The sequence below is a fragment of the Neoarius graeffei genome, chromosome 19 (assembly GCF_027579695.1).
Source record: "Neoarius graeffei isolate fNeoGra1 chromosome 19, fNeoGra1.pri, whole genome shotgun sequence".
NCBI lineage: Eukaryota > Metazoa > Chordata > Actinopteri > Siluriformes > Ariidae > Neoarius > Neoarius graeffei.
In genome coordinates, this window is record NC_083587.1 from 42,617,108 (window position 1) to 42,642,119 (window position 25,012).

The 25,012-nt window shown below is 39.2% G+C and overlaps 1 protein-coding gene across 7 annotated transcripts in view; it reads right to left on the reverse strand.

Annotated features, from left to right (window-relative positions):
* Positions 1–25,012, reverse strand: part of ofcc1 (orofacial cleft 1 candidate 1) — a 285,101-nt gene that overhangs the window by 190,515 nt on the left and 69,574 nt on the right. For all 7 annotated transcript variants that reach the window (XR_009650730.1, XM_060900091.1, XM_060900088.1 and 4 more), the window contains exons 2-3: positions 3,000–3,066; positions 2,425–2,628 (exon numbers count right to left, since the gene is read on the reverse strand). Coding sequence is in view for 6 of the 7 variants with exons in the window: in XM_060900091.1 (XP_060756074.1) it covers positions 2,425–2,628; positions 3,000–3,003 (208 nt within the window). In the remaining variant the exon portion in view is untranslated. The remainder of the gene's footprint in view (positions 1–2,424; positions 2,629–2,999; positions 3,067–25,012) is intronic.

Genomic DNA, 25,012 nt, shown 5'->3' on the forward strand with positions numbered 1-25,012 from the left:
CACCTCTCACCCATAGTCAGCTGGGATAGGCTCCAGCTTGCCCGTGACCCTGCACAGGATAAGCAGTTACGGATATTGGCTGGATGGATATTGAAAATGGAAGTGGATATTGTGGGAACAAGAAAGTTGTCTCTACTGTTGTTGTTATTTGGTTAACCCTATCACTGTGCCCTAGAAACACTGTAAAAACAGAGCTGCTGGGGGGAAAAAAGAACTAATTTTCCATTCACAAATTATAATAAAAAATGTCAGTTTGTGGAAAATAACTTCATCCAGTTACTGAACTTGACTCAGTGTAGAAATTTCTGGAGACTCTTCGAATGTGACTCAGTAAGAAAGCTATATTTTAAAACAGCAATATCTTTCCCATCGTTTACAAAAAGGAATTGTCATTTAAGTTACAGATGATGAAATATTATTAGAAAAATAATAATAATAATAATTATTATTATTATTATTATTATTATTAAATTGGAAAAAATATTATTATTAGGAAAACAAAAAAAAATCTGCTCAATGAACTTACAAGTATATTACTTAATATATAAAATTTAAAAAATTAATTAAGCAACTATTTTTGTGGAGAGCCCTGCAGAGATATGCAGCTCTGTTCAGAGCATGGGGTCTGTTTACATTATATACAGCAATGCTTCAATATATCAAAACCTATTTTTCCGGTACAGAAATACAGTGGTTTTATTTTGATGCTCAGTAAGATACCTGGGCTGAAACCAAATAGTTTATCTCCCATTAATGTCATGTTAAAATCAAACAAAATGAAAAAAAAAACTCCTTTATACTGACAGATAATATCCATACATCTTCACATGTTTACTTGTTCATATTTATATCTGTATACTGTGTACATATTGTTTTTCTTTTAAATTAAAATGTCTCTGGGTGCTGTTGTCTTACTCTCTATGAAGTTCAAATATTATGCTCTGACATCAGATTGTGACGTCACTTACCTACCACTTGACTTACCCAGGCTGAGATCCAGTGTGTATATATATATATATATATATATATATATATATATATATATATATATATATGAATGATCTTCTAAATTGTTGTGCTCGATAAACGAAGGATTGAACCCACACACACACAAACTCACACACATAAACAATGAGCAGACCCATAGGCCACAGGCCTTTGGGAGCCTTTTGCTGCCTATAAACACTACATCACTCACTACTTGCAATGTTTTGATTTGTGAAAAAAAATTGCTTATATCTTTATGTGACATGCTTTTGTTCATTTTTATTCACTGAGACATGCAATCTTTTTAGACAACGGAATTGTTTGCTAGTATCTGTCAGTACTGCATATGCATTATCTAGCGTAGTGGGATTTAAATTTCATAAAAGTGAAGTCTGTTCATTTGCGGATTTTGGTGCCAGCAAAAATCATATGATTACAGAAAATTTCTGATTAGATTTTTAGAATTAGAAGCCTTTGTTTGTCAAATATACATGACAGCACAGTGAAATTCTTTCTTTTCCATCTGAAACAGTGAACACACACACACAGAGAGAGAGAGAGAGAGAGAGAGAGAGAGAGCAGTGGCACCTGGGGATTTTTTTTTAGAATTAGAAGCCTTTATTCGATTGCTGTGTGTAACAAATGTAAGCAGCATACTAGTGATCTGGATACATCACAGGCGGATATCTGGTTTCAGTACAAATGGTTGCAACCAGGAAAGTCTATTTTGAGCAATATCATAACTTTTAAAATGGATACTTTTTTGTTGTTGTTATCAAGTTTTATCTTTAATTTAAACATGCGCGATTGCCAGGTTCCTTGTATAATGGCCGTGTCTGAAAATCAGAAATGGACTCCACTGTTAACTTGTTCCCTCCAAAAGACTTGGGTGTTAAAAAGAAAAATGTCCACAGTTTCCTATTTGCGAACATTCTGGGATAGTTTCAAGTCTTTTTATGCAGTTTTCAACTGTACTTGTGGGGAGTTTTGCTGAAAAATGGCAACCCTATTTAAAGCTTCTTCTTTTAAGATGAACATGAAGGTAAAAAACTCACACAACTTTTTTTTTTCTTTTTCTCAGTGGAATCTCAATCCCTGACGCTGTCAAGCCTTCTTACATTAATTAATTAATTAATTAATTAATTAATTAATTAATTAATACTCCACTTATTTTCATATCTGTATTTGTATTTTTGTTGAGTATGCATTAGTTGTTCAATCTGAATAATGTACTCACATTCGGTTGCATCTCGTGTACACACACACTCACACACATGCAACAGACGAATACATCCCAACTTATATCTGACTTCAGAAATGGATGCAACTACTTGTTGAGGCAGGCTAGCTGAGGAATGTGGGCCTGTGGAGGTTAGGATGGGAGGCAGGGCGAGTCTCTGTCACTGTCTTTGAGTGTAATGAAGAGTGAAGATTCACCTCTTGTGCTGCCAAGGGCTTCCAGCTTCGTTTGCAGTTGGTGAATGGCAAGAGTGCTATCTTGCCCGTCACCTCCTATTTCTCTCTCCCCATCCTTCTGTCTACCACAGCTCTGCTCGTCCTCCTCCTCTCCACTCAGGAACCCAGGATTTACAATGCCCTTCATCATCCCCCTCTCCTCTTCCTCCTGCTCCTGCTCTTTGGCTGAGGAGGTGAAAAGAAAGAGAGAGGAGGTCAAGGCAGTGCATTTTTACCCCAAAGTGGATTCAATATAGTGAGGCTTCTTTCCCAGCTGAAACATTCATGTGCAGCCTGGAGACTGCAACTGAAGAACAATTAGGTTAAAATTGACCCCAAAATCATGCAGGGAATGAGTGATGGGGGGGAAGAGAACAAGAAAATGAAGAAGAAAATGAAGATGGGGATGAAGGAGAAAAAGAAGAAGAAATGATTAAAATAATTACAAATTGTGCCCTGACAAGCAAGAGCAAAATTTAGCCCAGAGCCATTTGTCTTTAATTAGTTAATTAATCCTTACACAAATTATGAGCAATAACTCATCATACGGAGCTCACCCATCAGAAATTCAGCCGACTTAGATTTCTTCTGCTTAGCTTGCTTCAGAGCCTTCTGCTCCAACTTCTGGAGGGAAATTGTTAAATGAATAAATTAGTTGCAGAATGAAGATCATCATTTATGATCCGCAACTAACACAGTATTTTAAATATGGAACGACACCGAAATGACATTTAATTTACATCGCTGCTAAAGGGGTCAAGCACTAATTGAACAACAGGGGTGGAAAAAATTTAATCATAAATAGATAAGAAAAGTTGACATGAATGCCTAATGAAGGTCACATTAAAATACTTCCTCCTTCCACAACCACAGCCCCCACCCAAACCAAAAGCAACATTTTCCCTTCCAAAAATGTGCTTTTTTTTATACTATGTGAAAATGGTGATATGTTCTGTGAATATGAATATGCAAATCCACACAAACACATTGCACACAGCATGAAAAGTGAGCACACATACATAACCCCCCCTCCACAGAGAGAGAGAGAGAGAGAGAGAGAGAGAGAGAGAGAGAGAGAGGTATACACACAGTGAAACAGGGGAGTGAAAATAGGAATCACAAGTGATTGAATAAAATAAATAACAATTTGTTAAATAACATACAATAGCAGTACGGTATCGGCACAGTAGTTAAAGCCTTTTATGTGTAACAGTAACCCGACTGCATAGATCAGAGTGATAAAACAGTCGGCACAGGAGCAGGCTGCTTGCATGTACACAATATAAAACATGGTTTCAGAAATGAAGAATCAGGCTGCGTAAGAGGAAGATGTTTTTCATTCTAGATGACAGTGCAATTAAAGCAGCGAGAGGACACATTCCAATCTGGAGAGAAGAGTTTAGCGAATCTGTTTTTACATCCAACAAGCCCTAAAGCCAGACATTCATTTGCACCACTGAGATTAATGCTCATCTAATTGTAACTTATTTAAAAACCATTTTCTTTTTTTCATCTTCTCACCACTGCCTTCAAATCAATTTCTCCAACAGAAAGATTTCAATGCTGACCAAAAAAAAATAAAAAATCTGAACTGTGCCAATTATTTTTGAGGAAATTATTATTATTATTATTATTATTATTATTATTATTATTTGGATTAAACACAGGGTCCATCCCTGGATAAATAGCTTCCAGTCAAGTCTCATCCTGAGACCTTAGACTTCTAACACCTTCCTAAGGATATGTGCCGATCTGAGGAGTGCAGACTTCTGCATTGTTTGTTTTCTGTCTGGAATACCCAGTTCCTTCAAGTGTCCTGTCAACTTGTTTGACACTGTGCCCAACACCCCAACAACTTTTGAAACAACTTTTGTCTTTGAATTCCATAGCTTTCCAATCTCTCTAGCTAGATCTTGGTACTTGTCATGCTTTTCTAATTCTTTCAATACGACCTTACTGTCCCCAGGGACAGCAGTGTCTACAGTGATCGTCTCCCTAGTCTTCTTTTTCTGAATTACAATATCTGGTTTCCGGTGGTCAATTACTTGGTCATAATAATAATAATAATAATAATAATAATAATAATAATAATAATCCATTACCTGTAACCGCTTATCCTGTTCTACAGGGTCGCAGGCAAGCTGGAGCCTATCCCAGCTGACTACGGGCGAAAGGCGGGGTACACCCTGGACAAGTCGCCAGGTCATCACAGGGCTGACACATAGACACAGACAACCATTCACACTCACATTCACACCTACGGTCAATTTAGAGTCACCAGTTAACCTAACCTGCATGTCTTTGGACTGTGGGGGAAACCGGAGCACCCAGAGGAAACCCACACAGACACGGTGAGAACATGCAAACTCCACACAGAAAGGCCCTCACCGGCCGCTGGGCTCGAACCCAGGACCTTCTTGCTGTGAGGCAACAGCGCTAACCACTACATCACCATCCTGCCCTAAAATAATAATAATTATTATTATTATTATTATTATTATTATATTTTTTGTTGGTGGTGGTTCAACAACAACAATAATAATAATAATAATTATTATTATTATTATTATTATTGGTTGTTGGTGTTAGTTCTTGCTGCATTATGTAATTATATATATATATATATATATATATATATATATATATATATATATATATATATATATATATATATATATATATATATATTAATTTTTTTAAAATAATTGTTGCTTCAGAGACAGAACTGTGGCAAGTTCTCTAAGGAACCTGAATCAACCTACCATCTGACGTCCTGTTTAACTGAAAACTGCACAACCAGGTAAAGAACTTACAACCTTGTAAATGCAATGACAAATTCTGATTTTTTTTTTAATTAGCCACCTTACATGTTTAATGCTCAATATAGTAATCATTATAATGTCTATAAACTTTTTTTTGCTTCATTTCAAAAAACAATGAATCGTTTATATTGTTCATATTCCTAAATCTAGCTGTATTGAACATCCAATCCTTTATTGAGATGTTTACCAAATACTAGCTGCGCACTCTCAATCAGAACATGAATGTGCTTGTGCTTGTCACATTCAGTTTTGTTCTCGCAGGTCCTGAAAATGCACGGTGTGTTTGCTCAATATTTCGGTAACTTTTTGTTTCATGCACACACAGACAGGCACAGACATTGATGGGGCTGGTCTTTGTTCCACTGATGTAATTAAGCTTAAATTAGCTCAAAGTGGGCGGATAGCCTTTAGTTCTCAAATCAGTGTTTTGTGCCCTTGAGACTCAGGCACTTTGAAGAGGGTGGCAAAATATAACAGATATCTTGTTTAATTATTGTACAAAATCTTTCATTGTCACCAGACATGAGCATCATACAGGAGATAATATACCAAACACACATGCAATCATTCAGTTTAATTTACTAACTGTTGTTGTTGTTGTTGTTGGTGGTGGTGGTGGTGGTGTTAAGGTTCATGTTACATGATTTTCAGTACAAAAGCAGATCTGGGAATAATCACTGCTCATAATTTATTACATTTCCTATTTACACTTTTCTTGTTGAAAGATTAGCATTGCAGAGAAAAAAAATCTGTGGCTGAAATTTAGTCAGTAAAAAGTCATTTTAGTTGGTCTAGTGGAAAACTTCAGAAAGCTGCACATCATCTTCCGAAATAAGCACAGTTTTTTTTTTTGTTTTGTTTTTTTTTCCCCATACATCAGTGTGATATCTGAATAAATACACTACACTATGATCAAACCCCGTCATGATCAGTATTCAAGTGGCTGGGCATGCTGCCAAGCTTGGGTTCCGAATCACTGCTTAACTGTAACAATATTCTAAATATCATAAGCCTTTGTAAACACAACAGCCCAGATCCTTTCTGACACACTATTCCGATGCAGATAAATATATTAAAATTCCTGCATTGGTCTAGTGTCTTCTGCCAAGAAAATGCTACATCAGACAACCACTATGCTACGGTACAGACCTCCAAGAAAATGGGGCCAAAAAAAAAAACCCCCGCTAGATTAAGATGACATCCGGAGGCATTCAGCTTGTGGTTTAAAAGTGAAAAGCCTGCCCTTTTTCCCAAAAGCACAAAACATGAAGCTGCTAGTTTAGTTTAGAACAGGGAGGACAGAGGGAGGGGAAAATATTCTGTAACTAAGTGGTGACAAGTGAAATGTATGAAGTTTTTAAAAGAATGTGATTGTTGTCAAAAGGAATTGGGCACAACAGCAGCTTGTTCAGTTCAGGTTGTAGTCAAGGAGGTGGTGGTGCTGGGATAGGTACAGATAGACAGGGCATAGGGCTGGTGGGCATAGACCAGCTCCGCAGTGAATTCTGCATACTGTACGGATCAGCGCCCAGTTCAGACGAGTCACATTGAATCTGCCATCAAGCAACTGTGCTTCATGAAACCGTCGACTCTCATTTACGTCTGAGTATTTGCCTCGGCCCAGCTGCAGTAAACAAACTCTACACTCTCAAGCTCTGTGTTTGAATTTCTCCTTCTCTCTTGGTTTATGTCCCATTGATCTGCTTATGCATAGAACAGTGTGTGTCCTCCATGAAATCACCTGAACTTAAAACATAAGATCTCATCTTGAAAATGGAGCACACATGCCTACTCAATAAACACACACACACACGCACACACACAAATAGAATCAGGCATTGGTCGTGCTGCTGTTATAGATTTGCTAACAAACTAGGGTATTATTTGTGAAATAAGTAGTATATTATCGATTACAAATGATAAAAAATATTAATAAAATTTCTCAGCCTTTCTAACATGTCTAGCATTTCTTGTTTGGTGTGAAGGGTGTAATTTAGCAAAGAATAGACAAGAATAGAATAGATAATTTTTTTTAAGAATCAGTGATTAAAGAGGTGACGTTTTTTGTGCAACCAATTACTGCAAGTCTTTTTCAATATATTTTTAGGATGTGCGTCTTTTCAAATAAACCCAAGTAATTGCTATGAAGCTAACAGCTCTTTGTTGAACAACAGCAGTGTCAGTTGCTAAAGACAGGAAAACATAATTAGTATTCAGGCTTAATTAATCTACGCAAGCCCTTTTGAGAGAATTAGTCAATTATTCATGCATGTGTGCCACTTTGATGCCAACAGATTAAGGTGACAACAACAAAATGTGACTTTTTTCATGCGAAAATAAAACAATTTTCATTACATTTGCTGAACTATTAACAATAAACTTCATCTGCAAGTTCTGTTTCTTTGATATGAGAACTGCTTTTCAGACGAGACAAAAAAAATGTTCAGTCAAAGTGTATAAAAAGAGCTTGATGAACATCATGTGTAGAAAATGCATGACCAGTAGGATTGGTGGATAATTAAATATATAAATATTATGTTCTTTTGTGCTTAAATCCAACATGTAGCTATCCAAGCAGGGGGCTTTGCTGGATCATGAGAAATTTGCCAGGATATTGAAGAGGCTTTTTGTTCATCTACTGAAGGGCGTCAAAGTACTTCTGCTCTATTCCGTTCCCCACTGACCTCTCACAGGCCACCATTTTGGACGATAAATGTCAGTAGTGATCCTGCTTCACTACCATAATAGAAAACTATGAGGTAGAGGTCTGACCTCAGTAGAGAAAAGGGACACTTATAGTGCCGAATCTATCCATTGTTTCAAACTGTGAGACCTCTTCACCGAGGCCACTGACCTGCTTGAGCTTGGTTGTGGGTGGGTGGGGGAGGGGGGGTTAAACAGCATGTTACCATGCTTTACATGAATTTTCATTCTTCTTGAGCCTCACTCATCAGGCTTGTAATTCAAATTCAGCAAAGAATACAAAATCCCTCAGAGGTTGTACCCTGTAAGTCCAACTGCACTATTTTACACAAGCACACAACATACACTTGTGATTCAGGTTCACATCACTGGGCCATGAGTTATCTGAGGTTAAGGGTCCCTAAGAATGCCAGTAGCCAGATAGTAATCGGCAGAGATGAACAGAAGAATCCTCGCAATTTCACTCCCTCTCCCACCACAATTCATGTTTTATTAGCACAGCAAAACAGTATTTGACTGCCATGGCATGAGTAAGAATGAGTAACTGCTTCGTATGCAGGAAGCACATGCTGCTCTGAGATTCTATGATGCTGTGAATTTGTGGCTTATAACACACACACACACACACACACACACACACACACACACACATATATACTGTGTGTATATATATATATATATATATATATATATATATATATATATATATATATATATATATATATATATATATACACAAAACCCCGATTCCAAAAAAGTTGGGACAAAGAACAAATTGTAAATAAAAACGGAATGCAATAATTTACAAATCTCAAAAACTGATATTGTATTCACAATAGAACATAGACAAAATATCAAATGTCGAAAGTGAGACATTTTGAAATTTCATGCCAAATATTGGCTCATTTGAAATTTCCTGACAGCAACACATCTCAAAAAAGTTAGGACAGGGGCAATAAGAGGCTGGAAAAGTTAAAGGTACAAAAAAGGAACAGCTGGAGGACCAAACTGCAACTCATTAGGTCAATTGGCAATAGGTCATTAACATGACTGGGTATAAAAAGAGCATCTTGGAGTGGCAGCAGCTCTCAGAAGTAAAGATGGGAAGAGGATCACCAATCCCCCTAATTCTGCACCGACAAATAGTGGAGCAATATCAGAAAGGAGTTTGACAGTGTAAAATTGCAAAGAGTTTGAACATATCATCATATACACTGCATAATATCATCAAAAGATTCAGAGAATCTGGAAGAATCTCTGTGCGTAAGGGTCAAGGCCGGAAAGCCATACTGGGTGCCCGTGATCTTCGGGCCCTTAGACGGCACTGCATCACATACAGGCATGCTTCTGTATTGGAAATCATAAAATGGGCTCAGGAATATTTCCAGAGAACATTATCTGTGAACATAATTCACCGTGCCATCCGCCGTTGCCAGCTAAAACTCTATAGTTCAAAGAAGAAGCCGGATCTAAACATGATCCAGAAGCGCAGACGTCTTCTCTGGGCCAAGGCTCATTTAAAATGGACTGTGGCAAAGTGGAAAACTGTTTTGTGGTCAGACGAATCAAAATTTGAAGTTCTTTATGGAAATCAGGGATGCCGTGTCATTCGGACTAAAGAGGAGAAGGATGACCCAAGTTGTTATCAGCGCTCAGTTCAGAAGTCTGCATCTCTGATGGTATGGGGTTGCATTAGTATGTGTGGCATGGGCAGCTTACACATCTGGAAAGACACCATCAATGCTGAAAGGTATATCCAGGTTCTAGAGCAACATATGCTCCCATCCAGACGACGTCTCTTTCAGGGAAGACCCTGCATTTTCCAACATGACAATGCCAAACCACATACTGCATCAATTACAGCATCATGGCTGCGTAGAAGAAGGGTCCGGGTACTGAACTGGCCAGCCTGCAGTCCAGATCTTTCACCCATAGAAAACATTTGGCGCATCATAAAACGGAAGATACGACAAAAAAGACCTAAGACAGTTGAGCAACTAGAATCCTACATTAGACAAGAATGGGTTAACATTCCTATCCCTAAACTTGAGCAACTTGTCTCCTCAGTCCCCAGACGTTTACAGACTGTTGTAAAGAGAAAAGGGGATGTCTCACAGTGGTAAACATGGCCTTGTCCCAACTTTTTTGAGATGTGTTGTCATGAAATTTAAAATCACCTAATTTTTCTCTTAAATGATACATTTTCTCAGTTTAAACATTTGATATGTCATCTATGTTCTATTCTGAATAAAATATGGAATTTTGAAACTTCCACATCATTGCATTCCGTTTTTATTTACAATTTGTACTTTGTCCCAACTTTTTTGGAATCGGGGTTGTATACACACACACACACACACACACACATCACTGCTCACTTTATTAGGTACACCCATACACTTGCAGTTTTATGCAGTTCTCTAATCAGCCAGTCCCTTGACAGCAGCACAATGCATCGAATCATGCAGATACAAATCAAGAGCTTCAGCTGATGTTCACTTCAAACATCAGAATGGGAAAAATTGTGATCTTTGTGACTTTCACTCTGACATGGGTGGTGGTGCTAGATGGACTGGTTTGAGTAGTTCAGAAACTGCTGATCTCCTGGGGTTTTCACACACAACAGTCTCTAGAGTTTACACAGAATGGTGCAAAAAATAACAAGAGTGCTCTGAGAGCACAATATACCCCACTGGCAACCATGCCGTAATTCTGGTAAAATGCGACTGAATTGAACGAAATTGCAATATGCGTATTACCGACGTATAACAAAGAATTCTGCCAAGTTTTGTGAAATTCCTCCAAAACTTGTGAGAGGAGTTGATTTCAGAAGGTGAGTACCCTTCCCGGGACAGACAGACAGACAGACAGACAGAGAGACATTGCCATGGCATAATACCCCTTCGGGCTTTTCACTGGGTGAGCGATAGTTCTGTAAGCAACATTGACTGAGCGACAGTTCTGTGGGTAGAAACACCTTGTTGGTAAGAGAGGTCAGAGGAAAATGGCCAGAATGGATTGAGCTACCAGGAAGGATATAGTAACTCAAATTATCACTCTTTACAACCGCGGTGAGCAGAAAAGCATCTCAGCATGCAACAGCAGAAGAGCACATTGGGTCCCACTCGTACCAGCCAAGAACAGGCATCTTAGAATCAAGAACAAGTTCCTATTAAAGTGGCCGGCGAATGAATATTATATATATATATATATATATATATATATGCGTCTGTCTCAGAAACTGGGTACTGTGGGGGTACCCCACTAAATATTCTCACAGTCAATAAACTATACAGTTTTGAATGGTGATGTCGGTTTTAATTTGAAATAAAATGATGAAAGAAATAATACAGATAAAACAATCTTTGATGTGATTATTCAGAATTTGGCAAAAATTCTGCAAATTTGTGGAAAAATAGTTTATTGATCTGGGACATGATAAATGGTTGACTACATCGCATTCCCTTAAAAAGGTTGTAGTCCACTGAAAAGTCTACAGATTAGATTAGATTAGATTAGATTAGATTAGATTAGATTAGATTAGATTAGATTAGATTAGATTAGATTAGATTAGATTAGATTAGACTGAACTTTATTGATCCCTTTGGGAGGGTTCCCTCAGGGAAATTAAGATTCCAGCAGCATCATTACAGATAAACAGAGAAAAGAAATAGAGAAAAACTTCTAGATAAATTAAATTAAGTATTTACATATACAAATATAAAAAGAATAAGATGTGGGGAAGAGAGGAAGGGGAGAGAGAGGAGGAAAAAAAAGGGGGCAGCAGGAGAGATATTGCACTTTATATTGCACATTATATTGCACATTGTCTGGTATTGCTTATTGTCAGGTTAGGCTACTGCTCCTTCCCGTCCTCTGTCCTCCTGTTACCCTTCCTCCCCCCCCAGAGAGGAGTTGTACAGTCTGATGGCATGAGGGACAAATGAGTTTTTGAGTCTGTTTGTCCTGCACTTGGGAAGGAGCGTTCTGTCACTGAACAGGCTCCTCTGGTTGCTGATGACGGTGCGCAGAGGGTGACTGGCATCGTCCATTATGTTCAATAGTTTGTCCATAGACCTCTTCTCTGCCACCGTCACCAGAGAGTCCAGTTTCATGCCGACCACAAAGCCGGCCTGCCTGATCAGTTTGTCCAGCCTGGATGTGTCCTTCTTGGATGTGCTGTCCCCCCAGCACACCACGGTGTAAAACAGGACACTGGCGACCACAGACTGATAGAACATCCACAGGAGTTTCCTGCAGATGTTAAAGGACCGCAGCCTCCTAAGGAAGTATAGCCTGCTCTGTCCCTTCCTGTATAAGTGATTGGTGTTGCAAGTCCAGTCCAGCTTGCTGTCCAGCCACAGCCCGAGGTACTTGTAGGAATCCATAGCCTCCACCTCAACTCCCTCGATCAGAACTGGTCGTGACCTTGGTCTGGACCTCCCAAAGTCAATGACCAGCTCTTTGGTCTTCGAGGTGTTGAGCTGCAGATGGTTCAAGATGGTACATGGTTCAAGATGGTACAGTTATCACGAATTGTATTTCAAGTTGTAACTTTATACACCTAAGGATTGGTGCGCTCACAGAATAATCATAACCGTAATAAAACATCATGCAAAATATTTGATCACCGTTGTAACTCCATTTTCCGCAAACCCAAAACCAATACGATCGTGTGTTTTGATCTAAACAGAAAGCCTCAGGGTCAAGGTCACTACCTCACCAAAAGTAGTAACTTAAAATCATTACACCATATAAAAATTTAGTTATAAATCTGCGATTTTGTTTTTTAAAACGAAAGCTGAAAGTTAGGTATAGAATATGCTTCTTACAGAATATGTTACGATGGTAGCTGGTCTTGTATGAATTTCTGAGCTATAAAATGAGTTGCAGTCTATTTTTTACCATAGCATGTTATTTGTGTGCGGGGAAGGACACACATTAACAATTTGCATGTGTAGAATGGAATTTTCTACTCCAACAGTTAGAAGTTGATCGTGCTTCCATTTGCGGTCTCTCTGTTACGCGAGTGATCTGTTCGGGCGTTATCACTGAAAAGGTGAATTGACAGTTTTATTTTGTTTTAGTCTTGCAGTATAAGGCAATAAAATGTTTCTTTTTCATCTTACTTTCATATTTCAGTGTTTGCGTATTTTTGGCCAATATTTTGCAACCATGGTCAATTTAAATTGAACTTTTGATAGAATCTGCAGCCAGTCATTTTGCCCCGCCCCCGCCTCGCGCTCCGTCCGGTGCGGTAGTGATGTCCCGATGCTCGCGCGCCACAGCAGAGACCCACGCGACCTTCAGCCGGTACAGTCGCTGTTCTTTTACCACCGCCGTTATTCTCATCTTTCCGGTGTGTTCTTGATTTTTCCATTGTGTCCTATTTCGCCATATCAAATACCCAAAATGTATCATATTATTCATATTTAAGTGAATAATCAATTCAGTCATCATAACTTGCCATTTTTAACCCAAGCAATCGAAAAGAAGAAATTTATTCAATATTTTCACTCATCTGTGAAGGAGGGGCTTTAATTCTTCAAGATGTAGTTATTTTATATGTAAATCAATTTTACAAAAGCATTTGAATTGTAATAAAAAAATTTTCCACAGTGGAGGCCAGATAAAGCAAGATAATATCTTTATTCTTATTAAACATGACAAAAGAAACATTGAGTGTTAGGTAAATGCAAAAAAAAAAGTAAAATTAGAAAATTAATTTTTTGACCATAATGTCCCAAATGAGAGACCAGTTTCTGAGACGGACCCATATACGTGTGTGTGTGTGTATATATATATATATATATATATATATATATATATATATATATATATATATATATATAAAACCCTCAGCTAAATAGTTGAAACTTTGACACAATTAGGTTGTTCCAATAAGGCAATGACTCCACATCAATACTAGTGGTGGAATGGATAAAGCAGACTAACATTAAGCTTTTGGAATGGCCTTCCCTATATCCTGACTTCATCCCTATTGAAACTACCGTATATGGACTGTGCTTCAAAGTTGGGTCCCTGCCAGGAAACATACAACTTTAATTGGTCAAATATCCAACAGAATTCTGTCATGAGCTTGTTGATGGCTACCAAAAGTCTTTGGTCAAGATGAAATTTACTAAGGAACATTTAACCAAATATTAAGTGTGCTGTATGTATGTTTTTGAGCCTATACAGTGGTGCTTGAAAGTTTGTGAACCCTTTAGAATTTTCTATATTTCTGCATAAATATGACTGAAAACATCATCAGATTTTCACACAAGTCCTAAAAGTAGATAAAGAGAACCCAGTTAAACAAATGAGATAAAAATATTATACTTGGTCATTTATTTATTGAGGAAAATGATCCAATATTACATATCTGTGAGTGGCAAAAGTATGTGAACCTTTGCTTTCAGTATCTGGTGTGACCCCCTTGTGCAGCAATAACTGCAACTAAACGTTTCCGGTAACTGTTGATCAGTCCTGTACACCGGCTTGGAGGAATTTTAGCCCATTCCTCCGTACAGAACAGCTTCAATTCTGGGATGTTGGTGGGTTTCCTCACATGAACTGCTCACTTCAGGTCCTTCCACAACATTTCGATTGGATTAAGGCCAGGACTTTGACTTGGCCATTCCAAAACATTAACTTTATTCTTCTTTAACCATTCTTTGGTAGAACAACTTGTGTGCTTAAGGTCATTGTCTTGTTGCATGACCCACCTTCTCTTGAGATTCAGTTCATGGACAGATGTCCTGACATTTTCCTTTAGAATTCACTGGTATAATTCAGAATTCATTGTTCCATCAATGATGGCAAGCCGTCCTGGCCCAGATGCAGCAAAACAGGCCCAAACCATGATACTACTGTACCACCACCATGTTTCACAGATGGGATAAGGTTCTTATCCTGGAATACAGTGTTTTCCTTTCTCCAAACATAACGCTTCTCATTTAAACCAAAAATTCTATTTTGGTCTCATCCATCCACAAAACATTTTTCCAATAGCCTTCTGGCTTGTCTATGTGATCTTTAGCAAACTGCAGACGAGCAGCAATGTTCTTTTTGGAGAGCAGTGGCTTTCTCCTTGCAACCCTGCCATGCACACCATTGTTGTTCAGTGTTCTCCTGATGGAGGACTCATCAACATTAACATTAGCCAATGTGAGAGAGGCCTTCAGTTGCTTAGAAGTTACCCTGGGGTCCTCTGTGACCTCGCCGACTATTACACGCCTTGCTCTTGGAGTGATCTTTGTTGGCCGACCACTCCTGGGGAGGGCAACAATGGTCTTGAATTTCCTCCATTTGTACACAATCTGTCTGACTGTGGATTGATGGAGTCCAAACTCTTTAGAGATGGGTTTCTAACCTTTTCCAGCCTGATGAGCATCAACAACACTTTGGCCCTGTCCACACAACAACGGATTCAGGTGAATCCGATACAATTGTTTATCGTTTCCGCCTGGCGTCCACATGGCACCAGCATTTTGGGTGCCCCAAAACGCAATCTTTTGAGAACGGGTTCCAGAGTGGAATGATCTGGCAATGTTGCCGTTGCGAAGTCGTCTGGATGAGTAGAATGGATTTGTTTACAATGACGTCACAACCACATGACTGTGAGTGCTTCACGCCGGGTAGAAGTGTAACGATCTCGATGCGAGTTGTCAACAAATCCTATAACTTGGTTCATGAAACGCGCTTACAAAATATTTTCACTGTGAATATTTATTGTGTAATGGTGCAGAGAGAGAGAGAGAGAGAGAGAGAATAACCCTTAGGGCAGAGTCAATCCCGCCAGCAAAAATAGGGAAAAAAAGGAGCGATCTCACCTCTTCAGATGTTGGTTTAAGTCCTACAATACATTCCTCAAAAAGGGCGTAGAAGAACAAATTAATCCATCAACGTGTAGCATTCAATTTATTCCGGACCATTAAAGACGCCGCCTTCCGCGTAGAATCATACGTCATCCTCGCCGCCATATTGGATGGGTCAAAGCAGAGAATAAAGATGCCTCATTCATGTGCTGCGTTTAACTGTACCAACAGGTTTACCGTCCAAACAAGATCACATGGGATTACCTTTCACAGGTGAGACTGGAAAAATACTTTTCATTGTATTTGGTCATTATAACGTAATTTTACGAACAGATTTTTCTGACTTTGTGGCTAATATGAAGTCTCGCGCATAATAGTTTATGCGCATGCGTCCTTACTTCTTCTATTGTTCTGGTATCTCCGAAGGGACCGTCTTACAGTGCCCCTAGAGGTGTGGCATGTGTATTGCATCATTTTCAGCAAGCGTTGCGTTGCCATATGGACCTGATATTTTACTGATCGTTGCCCATTTGGACGCGATATTTTTTTAAATAACATCTCATTGCCGTTGTCGTGTGGATGTAGCCTTTGTCTGAGGTCCTCAGAAATCTCCTTTGTTCGTGCCATGACACACTTCCACAAACATGTGTTGTGAAGATCAGACTTTGCTAGATCCTTGTTCTTTAAATAAAACAAGGTGCCCACTCATACCTGATTGTCATCCCATTGATTGAAAACACCTGACCCTAATTTCACCTTCAAATTAACTGCTAATCCTAGAGGTTCACATACTTTTGCCACTCACAGATATGTAATATTGGATCATTTTCCTGAATAAAGAAATGACCAAGTATAATATTTTTGTCTCATTTGTTTAACTGGGTTCTCTTTATCTACTTTTAGGAAAAAAATCTGGTGATGTTTTAGGTCATATTTATGCAGAAATATAGAAAATTCTAAAGGGTTCACAAACTTTCAAGCACCACTGTATTTTGACTGTGTTGATTTCACAAAACCCAAAATAAATGAAAACGTTTGCACCAAATTCTTGATCATTTTTCTATTAACTTTTCTGTCATGCATTCATTTAACCACAGAAAAAGAACAGTTTAAAGAAATCACTGAAAGACCAATATTGCCACAACATTCATGTCCATTAAAAGTGCATGTAAATGTCTGACCACAACTGTATACAAGCCACAAAACTGACCATCAGATGTCCAAAACTGAGCAACCCATATAGCTAAAATACATAGACACAGCCTGCAACAATACTGAGAATCATCTGTACTTATGAAGTGGCCACTAGCTCCAGACACAATGACAAACATGCATTATTGGTTATATGGTTACACAACACTGTTAGAAAGAGCCCTTCACTCGCTTTCAAACAAGAACAGCCCACTGCCACTGCAATCTACGTTGCCTGAGAAATTTTTGGCATTGGTGACGGTGCCCAGGAACAACTCAGTTTACCAGACAAATGAGTCTAATTCTGGTCAATTGTTATCTAGCAATGCATTTCTGCTTCTTTGCTGCTGGACCAGGATCATATGTCTCCATGATCTCAACATGTTCCTCACTGTCTCAGTTGAGGGCAGTGTAGTGGTTAGCACTGTTGCGTCACAGCAAGAAGGTTCTGGGTTCAAGCTCAGCGGCCGACAGGGGCCTTTCTGTGTGGAGTTTGCATGTTCTCCCTGTGTCTGTGTGGGTTTCCTCCAGGTGCTCTGGTTTCCCTCAAAGACATACAGATTAGTTTAACATGGGGCAGCCATGGCCTGAGGTTGGGCTGAAGTGCCCTTGAGCAAGGGCACCTAACCCCTAATTGCTCCCTGGGAGCTGGAGCATAGCTGATCACTACTCTGTGTGTGTGTGTGTGTGTGTGTGTGTGTGTGTGTGTGTGTGTGTTCTCCTTGCTCACTTGTGTGTGCATGTGTGTGTTCACTGCTTCTGATGGGTTAAATGCAGAGGTTAAATTTCACTGTGTGCTTGAGTGTATGTGTGACAAATAAAGGCCGCTTGGCTTGGCTTGTTCTTCTTCTTATTGGCTTGGCTAGGCTGATCAGAATTGCTTGCTTTTTGCAAAAACATATGAGTCGACTGTTTCATCATCATCTGTTTCAAACGTATGACTGTACAGTGACCATTTCCCAGTAGTACTCAGTATTAGCAGCCTTGAGTTCCACAAGGAAGAGGATACTTGAACTTTGGAATTGAGTAAAATAGTATCTGACTTGGTACAAATTTTAGAAATTTCCATTCCAACTTGTACTGTATAGAGTGTACTGTATATGACTGGGTGAAAGGAATGTTAGTTCTGTAATTGAATAACATTTCTAGATTTTTTTGTGCATGTCAAGGCAAGGTTCTGCCTCTAAGACCAACCAGAAAGTCTGTCTCTCAAATCAATACTTATGACCAGCAGTGTAAGCACTACTTAGCAAGGACGTGTACTTTACTAGCTGTCTAATTTTCTCAGATAAAATGGATATTACAGAGAATTGGGAACAATTTTGGGGTGGCACGGTGGTATAGTGGTTAGAACTGTTGCCTCACAGCAAGAAGGTTCTGGGTTCGAGCCCAGTGGCCGACGAGGGCCTTTCTGTGTGGAGTTTGCATGTTCTCCTTGTGTCTGCATGGGTTTCCTCCGGGTGCTCCGGTTTCCCCTACAGTCCAAAGACATGCAGGTTAGGCTAATTGGTGGCTCTAAATTGGCCGTGAGTGTGAACGGTTGTTTGTCTCTATGTGTTAACCCTGTGACAACCTGGCGACTTGTCCAGGGTGTACCCCACCTCTCGCCCATAGTCAGCTGGGATAGGCTCCAGCTTGCCTGTGACCCTGTACAGGATAAGTGGCTACAGATAATGGATGGAAGGGAACAGTTTTGCAAACTACAGGGATTTCATTTTAGTTTCTGTCTTGTTTTTTGAACATGGCCACTGTAGCTGTGAGTTGCTAGATAACAATGATTCCACAGAGGTGGCTATATGAACAGCTACATTTAAACAACAACTTTTTTTTTCCTTCAGCATAGTTCTGAAGTAGAGAGAAAATCAATCTAATTTCCAAAATTATTTCCAAAAAAAAAAGTTCTGCGACAGTTGCCATCAGAAGTCAAATAAATTGTTAAATGGAGTAGAGCTGTTTGCAATTAAAGCGTCACGTGATCCCAGTATAAATAGGCATGTTCCTCTAAGAACCCAAAGTTTGTTCAAGAAGATACCTAAACAAACAATATCATGAAGAGCAAGGAGATATTAAAAGCAAGTCTGAGACAAAGCACTGGAACTTATGCAATCACAAATTTCATTTTTTTTTTAAATTTGTAGCTCATTTAAATATAATTACCTGTTTTGTGTAAGTTCATGAAATATAATCCCATTTAAGTACATTTTAGTTCTAGGTAACACTACAAAATAGGGAGTGGGTGAAGACTTATTCATGGCACTATATGCATGTGTGAACACCTATTTCCTCTTTTAATAAAAAGTTAAACCATATACACATAATCCATCCATCCATCCACCCATTATCCGTAACCGCTTATCCTGTGCAGAGTCATGGGCAAGCTGCAGCCTATCCCAGCTGGCTATGGGCGAGAGGCAGGGTTGGACAAGTCACCAGATCATCGCAGGGCTAACACATACAGACACACAACCATTCACACCTACGGTCAATTTAGAGCCACCAATTAACCTAACCTGCATGTCTTTGGACTGTGGAGGAAACCAGAGCACCTGGAGGAAACCCACACAGACACAGGGAGAACATGCAAACTCCACACAGAAAGGCCGACGTCAGCCACTAGGCTCGAACCCAGAACCTTCTTGCTGTGAGGCGACAGTGCTAACCACTACACCACCATATACACATACTGTAATGTAACTTAATTAAGTTGTCTATGTATTTTTCCACTTCTGATAATAAGACAGTGAACAGGGTACATTTCAGAAGGACTAAAAAGCATATTTCTGTATAATTAAAAACAAATTGTTAAAGGTGAAGATATTACAAAAAAAAGGGGGGGGGGGAATACCACAACATGCATGTAGAAATGCCTACAAATGTAGATCCAAAAAAAACAATATAGTAGAAACATGGACATGGGATACTGGTAATAAAATGTATAATAGTGTATTTCACCAACACACTGGCACTGTTGAGTAAGCTCTTTCTCTTCACCTTTATGAGTTTCACTGTGTTTATAGTAGAAATATCTTGACACCATATCTAAATGAGGGACAATGAAAGAGGCTTTCGTTTATTATCTAAGATAACAAATTATTTCCTGTCTATTCATTTCTGTCAAAGAGAAGACTATTTGGTCTTTTTTCATCTCGTTACCCCATTGTAATTCACACAGGTTCCTCAAGTTCCTGCTGAAACAGCAAAACAAACCCCAGGCTAAATGTGAAACATTATCCCTTACCATGCAAGTTAGGGTGAAACTCTACACTTTTTCACACTAAACAGCTCTCCATTGGGTGTGATTGTAAAACATGTTAAGCTACTGAATCAACATTTTGCATGGGGGGGGTGGAGGGTAATGTATGTTGTAACACATTTTGGTCACTGTTTCTGATTGCATTCTGTGCAATAATGAGAACAATCCACCACCTCACAACGACGAACAGTGAGACCACAAATATCACTCTAGCACATGTGACACAGACATCAGAGTTACTCCTTACTCCATACTCTCACTTCATACTTCATTCCCCAAAATGGCTGACTGCCAAAGACACCAAAGACAAAAAACAATTATTATTATGATTTTCCCCCCTCGTTTGTTTACCCCTCACTAATAAAGTGCTATGCCTAGGCATATCAGTTGAAAATTCAAATTCAATCCAAATTGCTTGAAACTGCTTTCATTGAATTCAGAACTGAATGCTGAACAACATGCTTTTTACAGAATTAAAATATGTTTATCCATTCTTGAGATATTGCAAATCAAAGATTGAAAAAATGGCTTAATTTTGAGAAAACTGCCAGAATATTATATTCTGTATTCGGATAACATGGTCCAAAATGGGCCTCATTAATGAATGAGATCAAATGTTTTTCTTAACTTTTCTATTTTTCAAAGATATTTACATGGAAATTGGCAGGCACATAGATGGTTGCATACTGAATACAAAGTTTGAAAATTAGTAAAAACAAATTATTCAAATTGGGCGGCACGGTGGTGTAGTGGTTAGCGCTGTCGCCTCACAGCAAGAAGGTCCGGGTTCGAGCCCTGTGGCCAGCGAGGGCCTTTCTGTCTGGAGTTTGCATGTTCTCCCCGTGTCCACGTGGGTTTCCTCCGGGTGCTCCGGTTTCCCCCACAGTCATAAAAACATGCAGGTTAGATTAACTGGTGACTCTAAATTGACCATAGGTGTGAATGTGAGTGTGAATGGTTGTCTGTGTCTATGTGTCAGCCCTGTGATGACCTGGCGACTTGTCCAGGGTGTACCCCGCCTTTCGCCCGTAGTCAGCTGGGATAGGCTCCAGCTTGCCTGCGACCCTGTAGAACAGGATAAAGCGGCTACAGATAATGAGATGAGATGAGAAATTATTCAAATTAGTATTTAATTAGTATTGATTATGCTAATTATGTTTTTACAAAAAAAACCTTTAAATTGGCCCACTCAATAAAAAAAATAATAAAAGATTATTTCTAATACCCTCTTTGTGCTCTGTAGAGCTTTGTATTTCTCAAAAGTCAGGCCAACTAGTATATATATGAAAGAATATAAATTATTATTTCAATTAATATTCACAGCTTTCAAGGCAAATTTCGAAAAACAACTGTGTGAGCCACTTCCAATAAACAATACTAATTAACTGAATTGAAATTGACACTCATCTTTCTGACTCCTGGTTTTTTAAAATATCATTCTGACCACTAAGATCTCAATAATTTTCATCAAAACAACTCCAGTTATATTCTAAAATAGTTATTTATTTACATGAATCAGTTTGATTTGGAAAAAAAAAAGTAGGTAAAGCTATGAAAACTCACTTCAAAGTCTCCCGTCAATCATAACATCAAAATTAGCTGATGGAAAATTTTGCTGAATACTTCATCAGAAACAGTGAGAGCGAGAGAACATCCCTATAAAAGTTATCTGATTGATATTAACGAGTAATGCAGTCAGAAACTGATCAGAAGAGAGAGAGCCTGACCACATTCCCGTGACTCAAAAAGTACTGGCAGTATCCCAACGTCACGTGAGCAGAGTTTTTACTCTGTTGTACCAACTTCAACCTCCCGTTACTCCCAAAGTACTGAACAGATCTTAATGAGATGAATTTCTTTGGAAAGCAGAAATTATAAGCTTTTTAATGATGCTATTCACAATAGAAAATATTCAAGAGTTAAGCAGATTTGGAAACTTAGATGAACATCTGTATGGACAATTTTCACAGCACGGCCAGCTAGGGTCTGATATGCCTACTGTATCAGCTGTTCCTCAACAGATCCATCTTGTTGGACTCAGGACTAAAGTTTTATGTTATGTTTTATGTTAGTCTAGGCTGAAAACATATCTGTTTAGTCAAGCCTTTTGTTAATGGTGTTTATGAGGTAAAGGAGTAGATCTGGAGGGTCCTCAGACATAGAGGGTTTTGGTAATCTGCAATGTATGGATGCTGTCAGTCCCCTACTCGCTTGCTCACTCGAGTTTGTTGACGGTGTAGTGGCTGCTGCTTTATGTCCCGGGGCTCCCTCATGTCTGTGTTACCTTCTGGCTCTCCCCTTTTAGTTATCCTGTCATAGTTAGTTGCCAGAGTCCCTGCTTGTACTCAGTGCAATATGTATACTGTTCCTACTTATTCAGGTGACATTGGGCATACCTAACAACCTGTGTTTTCTCTCTCTTCTCCCCCCCCCCCCCCCCCCCAAATCTGTCCCTCTGAGTTACATGTCAGTCCTGGGATCGAGATGCTGACCTCTTCTGCTCCTCGGACCTGCCTGATCCATCCTGGTGCCCTGTGTCTGGTTGGAGTCTCATCACATCGTTCCTGTGGAGGGCAGCCCCATGTGGACAGTTGGGGTTCGCGCCTGGAGGACGCTCTGGACTCTTGCAGTGGTGCTTTTGTGGCTGGGGACTGCAGTTGACTTGCTGACTTTAGAACTGCAGTTGACTTGCTGACTTTAGGACTGCAGTTGACTTGCTGACTTTGGGACTGCGGTTGTCGTGAACGGTTTTGCGCTCGGGTTTCCGTCAGTGGGGGGTTTATAGCATCAACAAAGCTGACTTTATGTTAGGACTATTAATGTTATAGTCATGTTGTCTGTTGTTGCCCGGATGGGGATGGGTTCCCTTTTGAGCCTGGTTCCTCTCGAGGTTTCTTCCTCGTGTCGTCTGAGGGAGGTTTTCCTTGCCACCCTCACCACAGGTGTGCTCATTGGGGATAAATTAGGGATAAAATTAGCTCATATTTTAAGTTGTTCAAATTCTGTAAAGCTGCTTTGCGACAATGTTTATTGTTAAAAGCGCTATACAAATAAACTTGACTTGACTTATGTTCATGTTTTCCATTTGTTGATTTTTTTTCTCATTTAAAAAGTAAAAGGGCATGGATACTTTATATGTGTTTTCCATATCTCAAATCACGTTATGACAAATAAAGTGAAGATGACTGTCACAGGGACTTCAGGGACTCACGTTTAACAAATGCAACTGCTTGTACATTCACACAGCACACATACGCTGTTCCAAGACAATGGCCTGTCAAGCCTGCAACTTCTGCAGCCAAGCAAGCTTCTGCTCATTGCTCGATTCCACAGTAGCAATGCTTCATGTGATGGCATAAAAGCTTTACTGTAACTAAGAACAATAACAGTGTTATGTGTGAACGTTAGCATACCCTTAGGACAAAAGGAAGAATATAAACATTTGCAGGAAGACAAACGTTTATACAACAAGAAAATTGTTTTAGGTTCTACATCGGCTGTGTTTCTTTATTATCACAGAGAACAATGCAAGTTAAAATATAAAAACAGCAAAGCGGTTTGCATCTTTATTCTTCTATTTATGTGGTAATGTTTTGTAAAATTTGAAATCCAACTGTTCGACTCCAAAACTGCCTTAAATTCAAGTTCTTTCATAGAAGCAACTTCAATTAAAAAAAAAAAACTTTTTGGTAGATATTGTTAAATTGTTAAATAGATGTATATTTTGTCCCTTTTTTCCACCAAGAAACAATGCTGTAACCTTCTCTCCCTTCGTTTTATTACCTCCACCTCAGAACTTTGTTGGAGGTTATGTTTCGCCTCTGTTTGCTTGTCCGTCTTTTTTTTTTTTCACTTTTCCCAACATAACTCAAAAGGTAGTGAACGGATTTTGATGAAATTTGGAGGAGAGACAAGCCATGGGCCCAGGAACAACTGATTAGATTTTGACACAAATCCTATGTGGACCCAGAATTTATTTATTTTTTTGGCTGTTCCCAACGTAACTCAAAAGGTAGAGAATGGATTTTGATGAAATTTGGTGTACAGCTTTAGTATTATCCTCGGGGCAAGGGATTTGATTTTGATGTTGATAATATATGGCTTGGCAGAGGTATGCACTCTACTGAGTGCCCTTTAATTATATATGCTTTTGGTAAGGTAAGTCAATAAATAGATAATTAAATAAATAAATAAATAATAATTTAAAAGTTGCTAAAGAGCAAACCATAGCGCGTGCACCCCACCCACCCTACCCCACATGCTTTAGTCATCACACTATCTCAGTAGACATGAGTTACCGGTTCAGTCAGGTTCTCTCAGCTGGTAAGATGGTGTTGTTTTTGTTCTCCATATAAGTCTTCTTGCTATTGTGGCAGCTGAAATATTTGCCTGATCTTTTGTTACCTCTGCAGCAGAGCTAAAGGATGGAATTTCATAGCCACCCGGATGGAGATCAGTTCACCTTGGTGCCTAAGCGAATATCCCAGGGCCTGTGGGTCTTGCACCCGTTGTTTCCGCAGGTGATTCCTGGACGGTGAGGATTCAATGAAACTTTTTTTTTCCATAGTTTCTACAGGTGATAAACAAACCGAGTAGCTATGACAACAGATAGGTTGCGAGCCTGGAAGGCAATCTGTCATGCACACGTGCAGAGAAACGTAATGCGCGCATGAGGCCTCACTCGGCTGTATTGTGCTATTTGAGCTGTGGGCATCTATTACACTGTCACATAGACTGCTCTGTGGTTCAGCTGTTCAACTGCTGTTGTTCTTTACATCTAC